This window comes from Somniosus microcephalus, chromosome 24 (genome assembly GCF_052327205.1).
Source record: "Somniosus microcephalus isolate GS21.2 chromosome 24, FLI_Smic_1.0, whole genome shotgun sequence".
NCBI classification, from domain to species: Eukaryota; Metazoa; Chordata; class Chondrichthyes; order Squaliformes; family Somniosidae; genus Somniosus; species Somniosus microcephalus.
In genome coordinates, this window is record NC_141010.1 from 34,272,290 (window position 1) to 34,290,616 (window position 18,327).

An 18,327-nucleotide genomic window follows, 5' to 3' on the forward strand; every position below is an offset into this window, starting at 1 on the left:
TCCTGTGGCTTTTGCTGTATTTCCGCAGCTCCCCTTGCTGCTGCTTCGTACGATACTGCCACGCTGAAAGCCTTATCTAGCGTCAGCTCTTTCTCGGAGAGTAACCTCTTCTGGGTTCCTTCACATAGGAGTCCACAGACAAATTTGTCCCGTAGGGTATCTGCCAGTCCTGCTCCGAACTGGCAGTGCTTTGATAGCTTGCGTAGTTCCATAAGGTAATCAGCATTGCTCTCATCTTTATGCTGATTTCTCCTGTGGAATTTAAATCTTTCTGCTATCAGCAGCGGTGTAGGATTTAGGTGTTCCTGTAGGATATCAACAATTTTGTTAAAACTCTTCGCCATCGGTTTGGCTGGAGTAATCAGGTTCCGCAATAGGCCGTACGTTCTTGCGCCCATTAAGTTTAGTAGTACCGATGCCTTTTTCTCATCGGCTACTTCGTTTGCCTCGCAATATACTTCGACTCTTTCCACATACGTGGTCCAGTCTCCTATTGCATTATCGAAGGCAGTGATATTGCCAGTCTTCGGCATCTTGGAAATCTAAGATGGCAACTCCCGCGCTTTGCCTTCTTCCCCGATTTAACAAAATGGTGCCTCCCGCGCTTTCCGTCTTCTCCGCTGCTGCTAGCGCTGTTGCTGGCGTTTTATGCCTTGATGGCGACGCCCTATGGTCTTCGCGCACTTCCCCCCGCGCTGCTGCTAACGCCGCTCTCCACGGTTCCCGTGGCAAACTGCAGCTCCTCGCGGCTTTCTGCGCTTCTAATTTCTTTTATTTCCCCGTCGTCAGAGCAACCCTGCGGGACACTTTCCTCCCTCTTCTCGGGTCTGTACGCTGCCCGACTTCGTAGCACTGGCCGCGCCCTGTGTGCTCCACCCTCTCTCCTCTTCCCGACAACGCTGCTCAGCCCCGTTGAAAAGCCACCCGATCGAGCTCTAGCCCGCCGCAGCCCAGGAAGGATCAGTGTACTACCTGCCACCAGCCCGATTAGTTGGAACACCATAGACAGGATAACCAAGCCCCGCTCTCGACAGCCTCTCCTGCAAATCTTCAACTCCGATGAATCAGAGGCAGTTGCCCACGGTCGATGCCCGTTTCTTCTGTTTGTTTTTTTTTCTTTCTTCCTTCTGGCCTCGACCTCTGACAACTTCGCTTCAGGGATGGATCCCCATGAGGTGGTGCAGACTGTAGGTAAGTTCGGATCTGCTCGTCGCCAGTATTATGTCCGTGTGTAATTGAGACACGGACTGCAGGAGTTGGTTATAACGGGTCTTTACTGAGTGGAGACAAACTGGAACTAACTATGCAAAGTTACTACACAGGCTTATATACAGGGGTGGTCACTACTGGTACTGCAGTATACAGGGGCTGCAGAATATCGTTCCTTCTGCAAAGTACATACACTACACTTTTGTCTTCCAACGAATTAACTATTCCTTCTATTTTGGTACCACATGCAAAATTGGAAACCTCTAAGCCTATATCCAAATCATTGATCTACACCATGAACAGAAGTTTCCCAAGAACTGGACCCTGAGGGTGTCCACTATCCACTTCCAACCATTCTGAAAAACTGCCCGTAACTCCTACTCTCTGGCCGCGATTTTGCCGGCGCTCAGAGGGCGGGTTTGGAGGCGGGTCAGAGGTTAAATTCGATTTGATTGATGGCAGGTTCTGATCCCACTGTCAACCCGCCTCCAAACAGCTTTCCCAAGTGTTGGGTCCCCGATTTGCGAATGGACCCAACACCTAGCAGTGGGAAGCGGATTAAAGGCAATTACCTGCCTATTAACAGGTGCTTGCCAGTAGTTTTCAGCCTGTTTTTGGATTTTGCCTCTTCTGGCTTGGTTTCCCGACGTCCGGAAACCACGCCAGGTAAGTGTGGCACATTGTGAGTCTGGTGTAATGTTTGTGAAATGATGACAGTCGCAGAAGTGGTGTGAAGGATCCAATGTTGCACATGGTGAGTTTCAGAGCAAAGAAAATGTTGTGTACTGCTTTTTTAAAACATTTACAGATTTCTTTAGCTTACAAGTTTTTAAATCCAACTATATGTCCAGTGCCACCTCATTGGGAGAACCTCTCTCACCAGTGACAGTTCACTTGTGTCACCTCACCTGCATCTATTCCAGCATATGGAGGGAGTCGTTGGAGAGCCTGGGTGCAAGAGGTCACCTTTGTGCAGTGACTGTCAGTGTTTTCAGCACCTCAATGTGTCAAACACTGAGAAATCAACTGTCAAAATAAAACTGTATGTGGTCCCTTTAAGGAAACTGGCAGATGGCACGTCATCAAATGACATCATCAGACCCGCTTCCTGTTAATTGGCCGGCAAGCCCGCAGGACAGACTTAACAAGTTCAATAAAGGTAAAATCACGTCTGTGGAGTGGAAGCAGCTGGGGGCGGGACTGGAAGCCGGAAACCAGCTGACCCGCACCCAACCCGACACCGATGACAAAATCGCGGCCTCTATCTTCCTTCGAACTAATTTTTAATCCAGTTTGATATTCTCCCCCTAATTCCAGACCTCTTAATCTTCTCGTGGTACCTTGAGAAAGGCTTTCCTAATGTCCATGTGCATTTTTTACCTCCTCAAAGAATTCTATGAGGTTTGTCAAGCACAATCGCCCCTTGTGAAATCTGTGTTGGCTAATTCTATTTGCTATTTATCTAGATACATAGTAATTTCATCCTTAAGAGACTCTAGAGTTATTCTTATACAGCTGTTGAACTAACTGGCCTGTAATCACTAAAAGCTAGTGGACATGTACAAAAAAATAATTTAAATAGCTAATGGAATGTTGGCCTTTACCTCACGAGGACAAAGGGATGGAAGTTATGTTGCAGCTGTACAGAGCTCTGGTTAGACCCCATCTGGAGCACTGCATTCAGTTCTGGGCACCGCACCTGAGGAAGGATACTTTGGCCTTGGAGCGAGAGTCGTGCCAATTCACCAGAATGATACCAGGACTAAAAAGGGTTAAATTATGGGGCCAGGTTGCATAGACTAGGCTTGTATTCCCTTGAATATAGATTAAGGTGTGATCTAATTGAGGTGTTTAAGGTAATTAAAGGATTTGATAGGATAGGTAGAGAGAAACTATTTCCTCCTGGTAGGGGAGTCGAGGACAACGGGGCATAACCTTAAAATTAGAGCTAGGCCGTTCAGGGGTGATGTCAGAAAGCACTTCTTCACACAAAGGGTAGTGGAAATCTGGAGCGCTCTTCCCCAAAAAGCTGTTGAGGATAGGTCAATTGGAAATTTCAGAACTGAGATTGATAGATTTTTGTTAGGCAAGGACATTACGGGTTATGGAACCAGCGCAGGTAGATGGAGTTAAGATTCAAATCAACCATGATCTAATTGAATGGCAGAACAGGTTCAAGGGGCTGAATGGCCTGCTCCTGTTCCTAATTACCCAGATTAGCTTTGTCTCCCTTTTAAAAAATGGTCGCTCTCCAATCGTTTGCCACACATCCACATTCAGTAGAACCTCTGACATATAACTTCCATATCATAAACACGATCTAATACTTCCCACTTATCGTGAAAGGAAAAACAGTTCTGATGCTATGGATTTGTCTGATAGTTTGTTTGAAGAAATTTATAGAATGGTGTATTGTGCTTTGTAACATCTCCTTAATATCTAAAACCTTGAATTGTGTACTTGGAATGAACATCAGTTATGAATACCATATTCAGATTTGTTGATAGTTTTAAACACTTTATTCACACTGTGACATGAATATTCATGTCTAATTTTCTCTGATAATGATTGTGTTTGTATTACCTTGAGATACAAATATTATAGAAAATTAATTACTGGCTAGCATATGGCAAGCTTAGCATCAATTAGCATCAAAGAACTGAGATATGAGGGAAGATGAGAGAAACTTCAGAAAAGGCAACAGAGAGGTATATAAGGTATGAAAGGGTATAGAGAAGATAAACTAAATTGTGACAGTAGAATAAGTGGCATGGTTCAGACAAGTTCAAGGTAACTTTAGGACTGGTACCAAGAAGCTCTTTGTCATGCAAAGTGATCCAACATTTGCAGTAGGGTAGTGGAGGCGAAACACTGAAATCATTTAAGAACAGTTCGATATCATGATGGAGGGTTGTAGAGCCTTCCTGAAGGGATGAGCTAAGAGAACACTTTGTCCTTCCTCATCCGTATCTATCTTGTAAACTTCCTCAAGCTACTTCAAATGACCTCATAAACAGAGAACAGAAACTAGAAAGATCCTGAAGACCCAGTTGAGAGGCTAGATGTCTCTTTTCCCCCCCCACCCCCCCCCCCCTTGAAGTGAATTTGTATTGCCTGAGTTTAGTTTTTATTTTCTTCTTCCGTTCTTCTCAACAGAGGAAAAGCGCAAGAACAAAAAGAGTAGTGGATCCCATTTTAGTGCTGCACGCAGACAGGGCAGAACAGTCCTCTACCATCTGACCAGCCACCTTCAAAAACGAGACAAAAATAAAGTTACACTGAACAACGTGAGTATGTCCCTTTTCTATGAATTTACCTACTTTATTGTTCCATTACAAGCTGAGGATGAATAGTGTCTTCCACTTTTTCCCCAACATATGGTGATGTTTGATAGTACGTTTGCTTATATCCTAAAATCATTCTGGTCTCAGTTGGGTTGGACAATTTTATCAAAAAGGTAAGAAGTTGGTGAGGGCCCTTAGACTGGCCCTGCTGGTTCACATTTCGGAGATGTATTAATATAGTGGCGCACAGCTACTTCAAGCACAGGGTTCAGAAAGCAACCGCTACTAGACATACAGTGCAGGACTGCAGGGGTGGGGAGGTACCACAACTGACCCTGACACTTCTTTCCTAGGTAAATATTAATAGACTGGCACACAGCTGCTTCAAATCAAGGCACTGACTGTATACCTCCCCTGAATATCTAGACATTTGCCGGACAGTAAAGTAGGGAAGCAGGCTTTGGAGCTAATTGCAGGCCTGCTCTAGTGAATAATAAGAGCACGTGATGAACAGAATTAAATGTCCTATTAGACTCTGAACTGCAGAGTGGGCCAGCTCTCCTGAATATTGGAGAAATCAATCATGGCATTCATGAGAAATCATATCTTCAGTTCATCTTTCAGTCTTGTATTGTACAACGCTGTGCTATTGTTTAACTATAGTCAATGCTCCTCTGAATATCCTTTTCTTGTTCCTTCTAAACTCCAAATATTCAATCCTACATGATCTTCCTCTTCCCTTCATCTTCACTGCATTGCAATCAAGACCCATTGCACTCTCTTACTCCAACTCATCAGGGTAGAAATTGGTGCTCGTTGCACCCAATTTCAGGACAGAAAATGGAGGCAAGAATTAGCGATTTCTCAGGGTTATGTCCTGTGTCCCAAAGACACCTGAAAACCGTCCGAGGCCATTTTGACCTCGGACAGTTTTCAGGCATTGGGGAGACTGCCGAAAACAGGCGTTAGGCCCTTTGCATATGCTATTGAGGGTCTTAATGGCTATTTTTGGACACCTGTTCGAAGCTGAGCTGCTCTGAGCGGAACAGACACTGGGCCCAGTCGGCTTAGGTTTTTCTGGCGTGAGTGTGGCTTAGGAACAGTGGCTGCCACCGAGAAGATAAATGCTCCTCCTGGCTCACAACATTCTCCCGCTGTACGCACCACCCCGCCCGCCCTGGCACTAACCTGGGCCTCTGCCGATGAGGCAGGCGGACTGAAATTCATTTCTGCACAAGGATGAGCTGCCTGTGGAGGTGTAACAGGCACCGGCAGTTGGCCCAGATTATTTCAATGAGGCCTGAAGCCAAATTTCCGGCCGACCTTGGGCTTCCCAATTCGGGAGCGCTTTGCAGCCACATAGCCATCTTTACGTTTGAAACCGGCTGCCGGCAAATTTCTAGATGATTTTTTTTCCTCAGAACTGTGGAAATCCTCCCTCCCTCCCTCAGACTTTCCTACAATCTTCAGAATTTTAAAATCGAGGCACTACTTAACCGGGAGCCAATGTAGGTCAGCGAGCACAGGGGTGATGGGCGAACGGGACTTGGTGCGAGTTAGGACATGGGCAGCCGAGTTTTGGATGACCTCAAGTTTACGTAAGGTGGAATGTGGGAGGCCAGCCAGGAGTGCATTGGAATAGTCAAGTCTAGGGGTAACAAAGGCATGGATGAGGGTTTCAGCAGCGGATGAGCTGAGGCAGGGGCGGAGACGGGCGATGTTACGGAGGTGGAAGTAGGCGATCTTTGTTATGCTGCGGATATGTGGTCGGAAGCTCATTTCAGGGTCAGATATGACACCAAGGTTGCAAACAGTGTGGTTCAGCCTCAGACAGATGTTAGGGAGAGGGATGGAGTCAGTGGCTAGGGAACGGAGTTTGTGGTGGGGACTGAAAACAATGGCTTCGGTCTTCCCAATATTTAATTGGAGAAAATTTTTGCTCATCCAGAGCTGTATGTCAGACAAGCAGTCTGACAATTTAGACACCGTGGAGGCATTGGGTCAGAGAGAAAGCTCGGCTGGCCGCTCTTTCCCTTAACCGGAACCTTAGTCAAAGTTTCCTGAACTTTGCTGTGAAGGCTCTGTGTTTCTGACAGGACATCACTTTGTGCTGAGTTCATTTCTGTTTCAGTTTGACAGATTGCATTAGTAGGTTGTACAGGGAAGTATAATTCTCCATCAGCTTCAATCAGAGGGCACTAGATTGAAGCAGACAATCTGAGGTTAAAAGCAACCATTTTCATTAACGGGCTGAGGTTTGAGTGGCCTCTTCTGCTACAGTTTACAGCACATTTGAACTACACCTTTCTGTGATTTGAATGTACTTTAAATGTCTAATTTTCTGACCATCTGTACATAGTGAGATATTTCAGGAGGGAATTTGATTTTAATCAATTTAATTTACTTTAGGATTCTCAATCCAAAATTGCAATTAAAAAAAAAAAAATCTGCCCCTCATTTTAGCAATTTTGATAAATTAAATGTTAATAAATGATCTTTCTATCTCAGAGCTTGCACAAACTAGAGATGTTTTATCATTTTCTTGTTCTTTATCAAGATTTTGCAATAATCTACCTCTCCCCATCAAACCAAAATGACGAATTTCCTGTTTTAAGTATGTTCTGCCAGTAATTGCCTAAAGAATGCATTAGAAACAAATCAAATGTATCGAAGCTGTGATATCCCTTCTATCACCATTTAAAAACCTGGTATTATTTCTGTCTGACTGGTCCTGTTTCTCATCACACTTACACAGACAAAAATAGAAAGCCTGGTAGGTGGGCATGTGTGGGTGTCGGGTGGCTCGAATCTTGGCTTTGGTTACTATGCCCTGCTGACTTAAATGGGGGGGGGGGGGGGGGGGGGAGTTTTAAACTAACTTGACGGGCGGGAAAACCATGGGATCGGATAGGTCGCCGGGGTGTGAAATCAATGCTGTGCCCGATCCCGTCAGTTTCACAATGGACGGGTTAGGTTAAAATTGCCCCAACTCGATCCCTACAATAGCTGCTTGTTGAGGTGTCCAGGAGCGACAGATGCCTGTGAAAGCTACCCTAGCCTGACCAGGGGCAAAGGAGCAAAAGTTTTGCTGTGGGGGTGGGGGGAGAGGAACGAAGGGGAAATTAAAAAATAGGAAAGTTTTAAAAGCCACTAGAGTATATTATTTGCAGTAAAGTATAGCGAATTCTAGCGCATATTCCAAGGCAGTGGCACATCTGAAATGAGATGTTGTCATCTGTATTCCTTAATGTATTAGTCCCTTATAAACACACTGCAGATTCTGTATTAGCCAGTTGGTGCTATATTTTTTTATATAGGATTATGTTAACGCATGTTTTAAACTTGCTGATCCACCTTTGTAGTAAATTTAGTTCTTTTTGTGTTAGGACTTTTGTGTAAATACTCTTCAGAAATATTTTAATGAACTAGAGCAATGACAAACAATCAGTAATTAGTTATTCTAGTTGAGAGGGGGTCTCCCACCCCCCAAAGGCTTTGGTCTATTATAGTTCAGCGGAGTGCATCCAGCCAGTTAACCATGTGAGTAGCTGAGACATGCAAACTAAATCTCAGGCTGATCCCCCCATGCTGTGTTTAATTAGCTAATGTTAGACAAGGCATCGGTAGAGACATTACCATGGGCCTTAGCAACCTTGCATGAAAACAGACAAATTGGCCAGGATCTGGGACAGGATTGGATTTCGTGGTGATGCCCTCTGCAGTGGAATAGTCTTTATCTGGGCTCACACATGAATAATGGCCACTCGGGCAAAGTACTGGAGGGCGCCTGGGGCCCTTGAAAATGTGTCCCAGTATGAGTCTGCACCTTCATGATGGGAGGAGTGGAGAGAATTGGTGGAAAATGGAGAGGAGAATTTTTTTTAAATACGTAATTAAAGAGCAGGACCCACACTTGTTCACCAGCCTGGTTTTGAGGCCAGTGTCGTCCCGTGGCAGCATTTGAGTTCAGAATATGAAATCACAAGTACTTCAATGCAGTGTGTTGCTGCCAAACCATCAGTTGATGCCTATAAATACTCACTGAGCATGCTGTCCAATCAACTGTCACTCAAACTGATGGATGGATCTGGGAAGGCACAGCATGTCTGTCAAGTGCAATTCATGCTTTAGAACTGATTGAATAGTAAAAACTATTTATGCCTCTCCTTGCCACTCTCGAGCTCCATTCTATTCATTCTTTATGTGTCCCCTCATTTAAAAATATATATTTATTTGGACAAGAAAGGACAGGACGAGGAGGAATTTCAGTAAAGGAGGGGAGAAGCAAACGCTTTCTGGAATATGCATAAAGCAAAGCAACTGCAGATGCTGGAAATCTGAAACAAAAGACCAGAAAATACTGGAAAAACTCAGCAAGTCAGTCAGCATGTGTGGAGAGGACAGATGAGTTAACATTTCAGTTGTGGACCCTTCATCAGGACACCTGTCGGCTCCTTACTGCCACCCGCTACCAGCAGATTCCTGAAACAAAATGGCGGCTGCTGCTCTTCCGCCCGCCTCTGGTGATGGACTCAGCGGCCGCAGTTTTGGTGAGGGCCATAGTCCTGCCGTTAGCAGCGATGGCCCTGGATATGCATATCTGGAGAGCTTGTGCACGCCAACTTGATGCCACGCTCTGCGAACTTGGACCTTTGTGCTGAGTTTAGCGCTGGGTCCTAAGCTCGCTCTGAAAAATGAGCGTGCAGCAGACTGAAAGAGGTGCTGTCAGCACTTCTTAAGGGATATACACATCTTTCAGGTAAGTTTGCATTTAAGCTTTTGGACTGGATTTTTAATATTTTATTGAAGTAATGGCTTGGTGCAATGGATGTTAAAAGTTGTTAAAGTGTGTAGGGAGTGCTGCTGGACGCTTGAAAGGCCTCGGATGGTAAAGGAAGGCCTCGGAGAAGGCAGAAAATGCTGGAAATACTCAGCAGGTCAGGCAGCAACTATGGAGAGAGAAACAGAGTTCACGTCTCAGGTTAAGATGCTGCCTGACCTGAGTATTTCCAGCATTTTCTGCTTTTATTTCAGATTTCCAGCATTCACTCGCAGAGGGAAGAGGAAACGCAGAAGAGGAAGACGCAGAAGGAAGGATGCAACCCAGACAGCCCCTTTCTAGCCGGGATGGAATCATCTGCCTGCAATACCAGTGACCACAACCCCAATTCCCCTTTCAACATTAGCCCCACACCTTACCTTCCCTCTGTTACTGACCATCACAGCGTCCACTTGGCCATAATGCTGAAATAAAAGCCACGACAAAGCAAACTTTCCAATCCAACTTTATACACCTACCCATCAAATATGACATAAATAAATCAACTCATCCACCTTATGCATTCCCTTAGTGACTGTCTTGTGTGTACCTTTGCCTATCCTAGTGATGTCATGCAGTGCTACCCCAGTGGCTGCAGCATGGCTGGTGGAAGGCTGCTGACTTTCAGTGGGGGACACTGCAGATGGCCTTGTGGGTCGACCTTGAGGAGCTGGTGGCTGGGAGTGTGAAATCGAGTGACGGTGTTTCTTCTTCTTCACTCTCCTCTCCCTCTTCTTGGTCAACCACTGGCTGGATTTGTGCATTTCTTGGGTGTGTGAAATGAGGAAGGCACAAGGTTGGAGTTGTGATGAGGGGAGGGCGGGAAAGCAAGAGGTGCATGCGAGAAGGAGAATAACGTATGAGGATACCAGCATCTTGTATCCTTTCAGCCCCGCCGCTGGCCAAGGGTTCAGCCATGCCCCTGCCAAGAATGGCCAGCATCGTCTCCTCCAAAGGAGTGAGGTGAAGCTAGGAATGGGAGGTGTGCCTTATGTTTAGTACAGATTGTTGGTAGAGAGTAATTGGGGGGGAGGGGGGTCTGTGCATTGAGCAGTGTGTGAGGCTAGTGATGCAGTTGGTAGGAGACGGCTTTTGAAGATGCATTCACTGACCTTGACCACTCGTCTGAGGTCCTGAAGCTTCTCTGGGCACTGGAGCCAGGTCATGGGGGTAACACTGCTGACCGTGATGGTCTCGGTGATCAGGTCCCACATCCTTCTTTCTGAAGGGCCTCCTGGCTTCTGTGGGTAGTGGACATGTCTTGTACCATTGACCCCCCTCCACAAAGCTGGAGTGCTGAACGCAAGGCCTTGGGTGCCCTTCCCTGGCTTGCTGAGCCATTTGTGTTAGTGCTGAAGCACTTTTCCCATTTTTTTTTTAAAGGTGCAGAAGGCAATTCAGCTTTAAGAGCTGAAGACTGCCATTTAGGAATTATTTTTAAAAAATTTTCAGAAGGCAGTTGAGCTCTAAGGGCTTTAAAAATAATTTAAAAAGACATTTTTTTTTTTTTCATTTTAGAAGGCAGTTCCCCTTTACGGAACTGCACTGCTTTCTAAAATGACAGCCTTGCTTTAAGAGAAGGCTGCTCTTGCTCCAATGGCACTACATTGGGCCTCCTGCTGAGGCTACCGCCCAAAATCTAGCCTTGCACAGCGAGTTTAGCGCTGCGCTAATGTTAATTAGCAAGCAGCACCAATATACCAGTGCTGCCAGCACTATTCATTTTGGCAGTCATTAACTGCAGTCTGTGGTGCCAACGGCAAGTTTCCAGCGCTTTTGGAATTTCCAGGCCCTGAACCGTTAACTCATCTGCTCTCTCCACAGATGTTTACTGACCTGCTGCGTCCAGCATTTTCTCCTTTCCAGAAAACACCTGCGTGAATTTCACGCATTAGTTACACAACACTGCCACCTGTACTTTAGTTATACCAGGCAATCATTCAAAATTCTTGCTTTTCCATGAGTTGTTAAGGGAAGGGCTTCCTATTGGGAAAGAGATGGGTAAATCCCTCAATCACTCACGGACACCTTTTATTGGTAATAGGTTTAAGTTTGGTGTTTTCTGTGGGTTGATGTTTCTGGTCTTGGATCCTGCTCTAGTAAGACACAGTGAGGCACCTATTTCAGAAACATAAAGATAAAGTTAAAGTAATTGGTAGAAGGATTAGAGGGAAGTTATGGGGAATTTTTTTCACCCAGAAGGTGGTGGGGGTCTGGAACTCACTGCCTGAAAGGTTGGTAGAGGCAGAAATACTCAACACACTTAAAAAGTACTTGGATATGCACGTGAAGTGCCATAACCTACAAGGCTACGGACCAAGAGCTGGAAAATGGGATTAGGCTGGATAGCTCTTTCAGCCGGCACAGACACGATGGGCCGAATGGCCTCCTTCTGTGCCGTAAATTTCTATGATTCTATGAAGACCCTTTCTTCAGAAACAAATATAGTGTTGGAGCCTTGGTTGCTATATAGAAACAAATTATATAATTACATATTGACACACTCATCAAATAAATAAAATGAAACTATGAATTTCTAGCACTTGATTAGTATATTGACTGTGATGGTTCAGCATTAATTGTGAGAGGATTTCAGTTCTTCACTGCTCCCCTAATCTTCTATGGAAAAAGCCAGATAATGTCCCAATTTTATTGGCATCTGTATATATGAATAAAAAGGATTTGTGGATCCTTGTAGAAACATCAGGCATGTCCTGTTTCTGATTCTGTCTCTGTTCTGTTTGTTTGCTGTTGATGTCTTGCTGCCGAGTGACTCCTGTTGGTTGCTGTCGGCTCCTTACTCTCTCTCTTTATTGTTGCTCCATTTGCATGTACTCAATAACCAGGAAACTGAAAGCTCCCAGTCGGGAATGTTTGTAAGTAAAACTTGATCACATACTGATAAGCCGCTGCCTATCTCTATTGCTGCTATTGGCACATTGGTGCACAAATCATGCTATTATACTATGAAGCATAAAAATGCATTCCATATGTGGCTTCTACACTGGAGTTTACGGTAACAAACTAATCCTGGTTATTCAATGGTGTGGAGATGCCGGAGTTGGACTGGGGTGGACAAATGTGAGAAGTCACACAACACCAGGTTATAGTCCAACAGCTTTATTTGAAGTCACAAGCTCCGAAAGCTTGTGACTTCAAATAAAGCTGTTGGACTATAACCTGGTGTTGTGTGACTGGTTATTCAATAGGTTGGGGCACCAGTGTAAAAATATGTTTACATATGACAGAAAAGAGAACTAGACGCAGCACAAAAATCCAGATTATAAGAGGTCTCTGAGTATAATTTGCTTCTCAATTTTTATTGGCATTCTGGTATAAAATCTAAGATTTTGTACTGGTGCAGTAGTTGCCTCCTCAGATTTAAAGTGCATTATACAACAACTTCCAGCAACTTCAACACCGATACAAAACGGTTTCCATTTTGCAGTAACAGTAAAGCTTCAGGGTGACTCCAGAGTGGGTGCCCTGTCGTTAGAGGCCCCTGGAGTGGGAATATACACGTCTGCATGGGGTGTAACTCTAGTACTTTGCCAAACAGGAATTAGAAAGTGCTTAGGGATGTCCTGGACACTTCTCTTAAGCTTAGCCAGATTTAAATATTCGAGGAGTATAGTCTCTTCTGCCCGCACTCTCAAACCATTTAGATTGTAACTACTGTGAGGGGAGTTTCATGCATGTGGGCTTACACACATTCTCTGGGCAGGAGAGTTGTAGTTAATGACAGATAGTAGAAATGAGGTAATGCCTGTGCTAGCTTGGCATTGGATCTATCTACACTGATCCCAGTTTCCTGCTCTTTCTCTCTACCTGCATTTTTCCTCAACTGTTTATCTAACTCCGTCTCAAATGTTGTGAGTAGCTTGATATCAATAGCCACTTGTTGAAATGCATTCAAAATTTGAAAGCCCCTTTGTGTGATTTTTTTTTTAGGAATGGTACAATGGATTTTACATTACTCTAGGCAGCAACACCTGGGGATGTGGCAACAATTCACCGGTATCTGGAAAGCTGCTTGTATCTGAATTATTAATTCTATGGATTTTGTTGTGTTTTTTTTTGGTGTCACTCAAACTGATATTTTCACGTGCAGTCCTGGTCCATTATAGAACAGTGGCTCTCCTAATATTGCTCTGTGGCCTACACTCCCACACCTATAGCCCTCCGTGTACATACTGCTCCTCGAGTCTCTAGCAATGTCAATTCAGAGCCGACCAGCACTTGGGATGTTGCTGGTTAGGGAAATAGAGTGCATTTAATAAAATAAGTGACCAAAAAGTAAGCTGTTTGTTATAGGCAATGCCTCTTCAATCCTTCTTTACAAAGTGCAGGAATAAAATAGTCATCAAAGCTGCTAACCCCACAATCGAAAAGAATTTGAACCCGGACAAAATAAAACTCCTGTAAAAAGACTTGCTGCCTAAAAGTACATGTGCTATAAGTGAAGATGGTGGCTGATATGTAGTGCTACTATGACCTTCTAAAACTGAATAAATGAGCAGCTATGGCACATCTTGGTATTCTGACTGAATTGGTTTGTGTCACAGGGAATAATGTGTTGGCATTTCTAATATTGATCACACTGTAAAGTTGCTCCTCAGCATGACGGTTGCTATTTTGATCAATTTTACCTGGTTTATGAGTTGCAGCGTTCCTACATTCATATACTTTACTATTAAAAAAAATTCCTATGCACAGCTACATAAAGGAATATGAGGAAAGCTGGGAATCTGCAGGTTTAAGGAGAGAATGGTTACAAGGTGCACAAACTAAGACGAGCAGGATCTGAAGATGTACCAGACAAGGTTGAAATAGAAAAATGCATGTTTCAAACCCAGTGGGGAAGTAGAATTTGTGGGTTAATGAGGTGCATCAGTCTCAGCTGATAAACTTCGGAAGTTAGGAGGAAGAAAGGAAGTCAGACTGAACTTTTTTTATCCAGGGGGTACGAGAGTTTGGAAATAAGTTACCAGGAAATGCCATTGAAGCAGAAAAATAAATAGGTTCAAGAGGTAATTGAGGCATTTCTGAAGAGGGAAAGAAATCATGGATATGTTGAGTGCTGATTTTTTTTTAAAAGGGATTGGTTTGTTGGACTCGATGGACTTTTTCTGTTCCTGAAAAAATCTTGCATCTTTATTTCTGTACGATTTGTAGGATTACATAGGATATACAGCACAGAAACAGGCCATTCGGCCCAACCAGTCCATGCCGGCATTTATGCTCCACTCGAGCATCCTCCCGTCTTTCCTCATCTAAATCTATCAGCATAACCCTCTATTTCCTTCTCCCTCATATTCCTATCTAGCCTCCCTTTAAATGCATCTATACTATTCGCTTCAACCACTCCCTGTGGTAGCGAGTTCCACATTCTCACCACCCTCTGGGTAAAGAAGTTCTTTCTGAATTCCCTATTGGATTTCTTGGTGACTATCTTATATTGATGACCTCTAGTTTTGCTCTTCCCCACAAGCGGAAACACTCTCTCTGTATTGACTCTATCAAAACCTTTTATAATTTTAATTAGGTCACCCCTCAGCCTTCTCTTTTCAAGAGAAAAGAGACCTGGCCTGTTCATCCTTTCCTGATGGGTAAAACCTCGCATTTCTGGCATCACCCTTGTAAATCTTTTTTGCACCCTCTCCAGTGCCTCTATATCCTTGTTATAATATGGCGAACAGAATTGTACGCAGTACTCCAACTGTGGTCTAACCAAGGTTCAATACAAGTTTAGCATAACTTCACTACTTTTCAATTCAATCCCTCTGGAAATAAACCCTAGTGCTTGGTTTGCTTTTTGTTATGGCCTTGTTGACCTGTGTCGCTACTTTCAGTGATTTGTGTATTTGTTCTCCGAGATCCCTTTACTCTTCTACCCCACTTAGATTCATATTTTCCAAGTAGGATTCGGTGTAACATCCCAACAATTTCATTCTTTTCTTGCTTTCCTTGACAAAACAATAACCAAGCAAATAAAAGTGGGAAAACTCAACAAGTAACCAGCTGCTGACAAGGAATCAAGCCCAAATAAAACCCATTATACCTGAAAATTATCCCTATATTTCTAGGTAAATGCATTTGGCGATAGCTCCTTTGAGAGCTCTCCTCTATTATACAAGCGGTTCCTGGCTAGCTAAGGAAAAAGGGGAATAAGTACATTTGGAGAAATGTGGGCCAACCAATGAAGGTTTAGACAGCGCCAAGAATCTCATGCTGATTGTATAATAGCATTTAGCTAACTTTGAACCTAAAAAGGATCGAACAGGGTACTTTCTAAATGGTGTAAAACTAGAAACAGTGGAGGTCCAAAGAGACTTGGGGGTCCAGGTACATAGCTCATTAAAAATGTCATAGACAGGGACAGAACATAATCAAAAAGGCTAACGGAATGCTGGCCTCTGTATCGAGAGGACTAGAATACAAGGGGGTAGACGTTATGCTGCAGCTGTACAAAATCCTGGTTAGACCACACCTGGAGTACTGTGAGCAGTTCTGGGCACCACACCTTAGGAATGATATATTGGCCTTGGCGGGAGTGCAGTGTTGATTTACCAGAATGATACCTAGACTCCAAGGGTTAAGTTACAAGGAGAGATTACACAAACTAGGGTTGTATTCTCTGGAATTTGGAAGATTAAGGGGTGAGTTGATTGAAGTTTTCAAAATATTAAGGGGAACTGATCGGGTAAGTAAAGAGAAACTGTTTCCACTGATTGGGGAGTCTAGGATTGGGCATAGTCTAAAGATTAGAGTCAGCCTTTCAGGAGTGAAGTTAGGGAGCACTTCTAGGGTTGTGAATGTTTGGAATTCTCTTCCCCAGAGGGCTGTGGATGCTCAGTTAATGAGTATATCCAAGACTGAGATCTTATATTGATGGCCTCTCGTTTTGCTCTTCCCTCAAGTGGAAAAACACTCTCTGTTATCTACTCTATCAAAACCTTTCATAATTTTAAAGATTTCTATTAGGTCACCCCTCAGCTTTCTCTTAAGATAGATTTTTGGCACTAATGGAATTAAGGGATAAGGGGATAGGGTGGGGAAGTGGAGTTGAGGTAGATGATCAGCCATGATCTTATTGAATGGTGGAGCAGGCTTGAGGGGGCGTATGACCTTCTCCTGCTCCGATTTCTTATTTTCTTATGTATAATTGAAAGCATAGTCAGAAATTATATAACAATTTATCTTCATTTTATGAGAATTTTTTGTCGTGTGTAACTGCTTGACTTTCTTCTTTGGCAGAACATGTTTGAGAATAAGCCTTCCCTCCCAGAGTATAAAGTGGCGTCTATCCAGAAATCCCGCTTCATCCTCCTGCACTATAGCATGTTCAAAGCCGGCTGGGATTGGCTGATCTTACTGGCCACCTTTTATGTTGCTGTGACCGTCCCATATAACGTTTGCTTCACGGAAAGTGACGAAAACTCCTCTGCTTCCCGCAGCACGACTGTGAGCGACATTGCTGTGGAAATGCTTTTCATTTTCGGTAAGCCAAGTTTTTTGGTCAATCGGTTCTCCACCACCGAGCACAACAGAGCAGAATTGCTTCAGGCAGATGTGCAGATACTTCACCTCAGACAGTGCCACACTGGGGGCAGGTAGGTGTGCGTTAGGAATGAAGGCTTCCGCATACCAGAGAAACAAGACAGTGAGGTAAAATAGCGACACAAAAGTCTCATACCATCCATACTATAACTGTGGCATCGGGGTGAAGCAGTTTTGATTTGTACCAACACTAGTGTAGATGCAGCCTGAATCTGTGCAGTCAGGGTCCGAGTCAATACCAGAGCGGAGAGGCGTGAAACTCCCCGGAGGACAGAGTCTCACTTCACTTTGCTTCAGAGTCAGTTTGGGCCTTGCCACCTGATTTGCACCAACATTCAGGATCGATGCCTAAACGAAAACACATTTGCACCAGCACTACACTTGTAGTGTAAATGCATCGTTAAATGATGGAGTTACTTTTGTATCATTGCTCCACTCTGGGCTATGTGTTTTTGTATTACCTGTGCAGCCCGTGACATCATCCGGTGGAGAATCCCCTGTGAAAAGATGGCAGTAACATCACTTTAACTTTACAGTATAAGATGCAAACTCAGAACTTTCACTGTTTGAACACCAGTTTTTGAGCAATGAGTTCCATTTGCTCAAAGTTTTATTGAACAGTCCCTGATACTTATGCCTCATTTAGCTATTTGCTCACCCTACCTGTTCAGCAACATTTCTCTGCCTTCTCTGATTATTTCTGCTCCATGTTCTTTTCTTGTTTCCACCGGGTTGTGTCATTCATTAGCTTCACCTTATTCTTTTCCCAATAATTCTGCTTTCCTAACTCATTAGCTGAATTACTGCTACAAAAGCAAAATACTGTGGATGCTGGGAATCTGAAATAAAAACAGAAAATGCTGGAAATACTCAGCAGGTCAGGCAGCATCTGTCATCTCTCTCCACAGATGCTGTCTGACCTGCTGTGTATTTTATAGCTGAATTGCTGGTATTGCTCTAGTCAATTAATTAAAAGATTACCAAAGGCTGGGGCTTCAGCATACTGTGCAATCCCCTTGACGATGTTTGCAATATTCAAGAATAGTTTGTGGAGCATAAACAGGCCACTGGAAAATTACACTCTCTCTTTAGCACAGAATTCACACAAAATCAGTCCTTATCTGCTCCCCTGATTTGCCCCTCAGCACCACTTTCAACTACGACCTAATGCTGATGTTGATAGCGTGTTACTGCTCCAGAGGATCAAATACCGCTGCATATTTTACATGTGATTTTGCAGTGAGACCAGCTGTACTGCCCCTATTGCAGCCCTGGCTGAGACCAGTCAACTCACCACAGGCTGATGATTGAACCTTTTATTCTGCTACATGTTACATGCTGCCTGTACCACCTTCACCATCGGCGAGCTGAAACACATTTTTACTCAAATATCTTTCAATCTGCAACTAATTTCTTTACTATCGATTCCGTCTAGTGAGACCTATTTGAAAAATG

The 18,327-nt window shown here is 43.9% G+C and overlaps 1 protein-coding gene across 1 annotated transcript in view; it reads left to right on the plus strand.

The window, feature by feature from the left end:
• kcnh4b (potassium voltage-gated channel, subfamily H (eag-related), member 4b) overlaps nucleotides 1–18,327 on the plus strand; it is a 188,330-nt gene that overhangs the window by 68,136 nt on the left and 101,867 nt on the right. Inside the window, exons 4-5 of the mRNA XM_085966463.1 lie at nucleotides 4,366–4,496; nucleotides 16,570–16,813. Coding sequence (XP_085822589.1) covers nucleotides 4,366–4,496; nucleotides 16,570–16,813 — 375 coding nt within the window. The remainder of the gene's footprint in view (nucleotides 1–4,365; nucleotides 4,497–16,569; nucleotides 16,814–18,327) is intronic.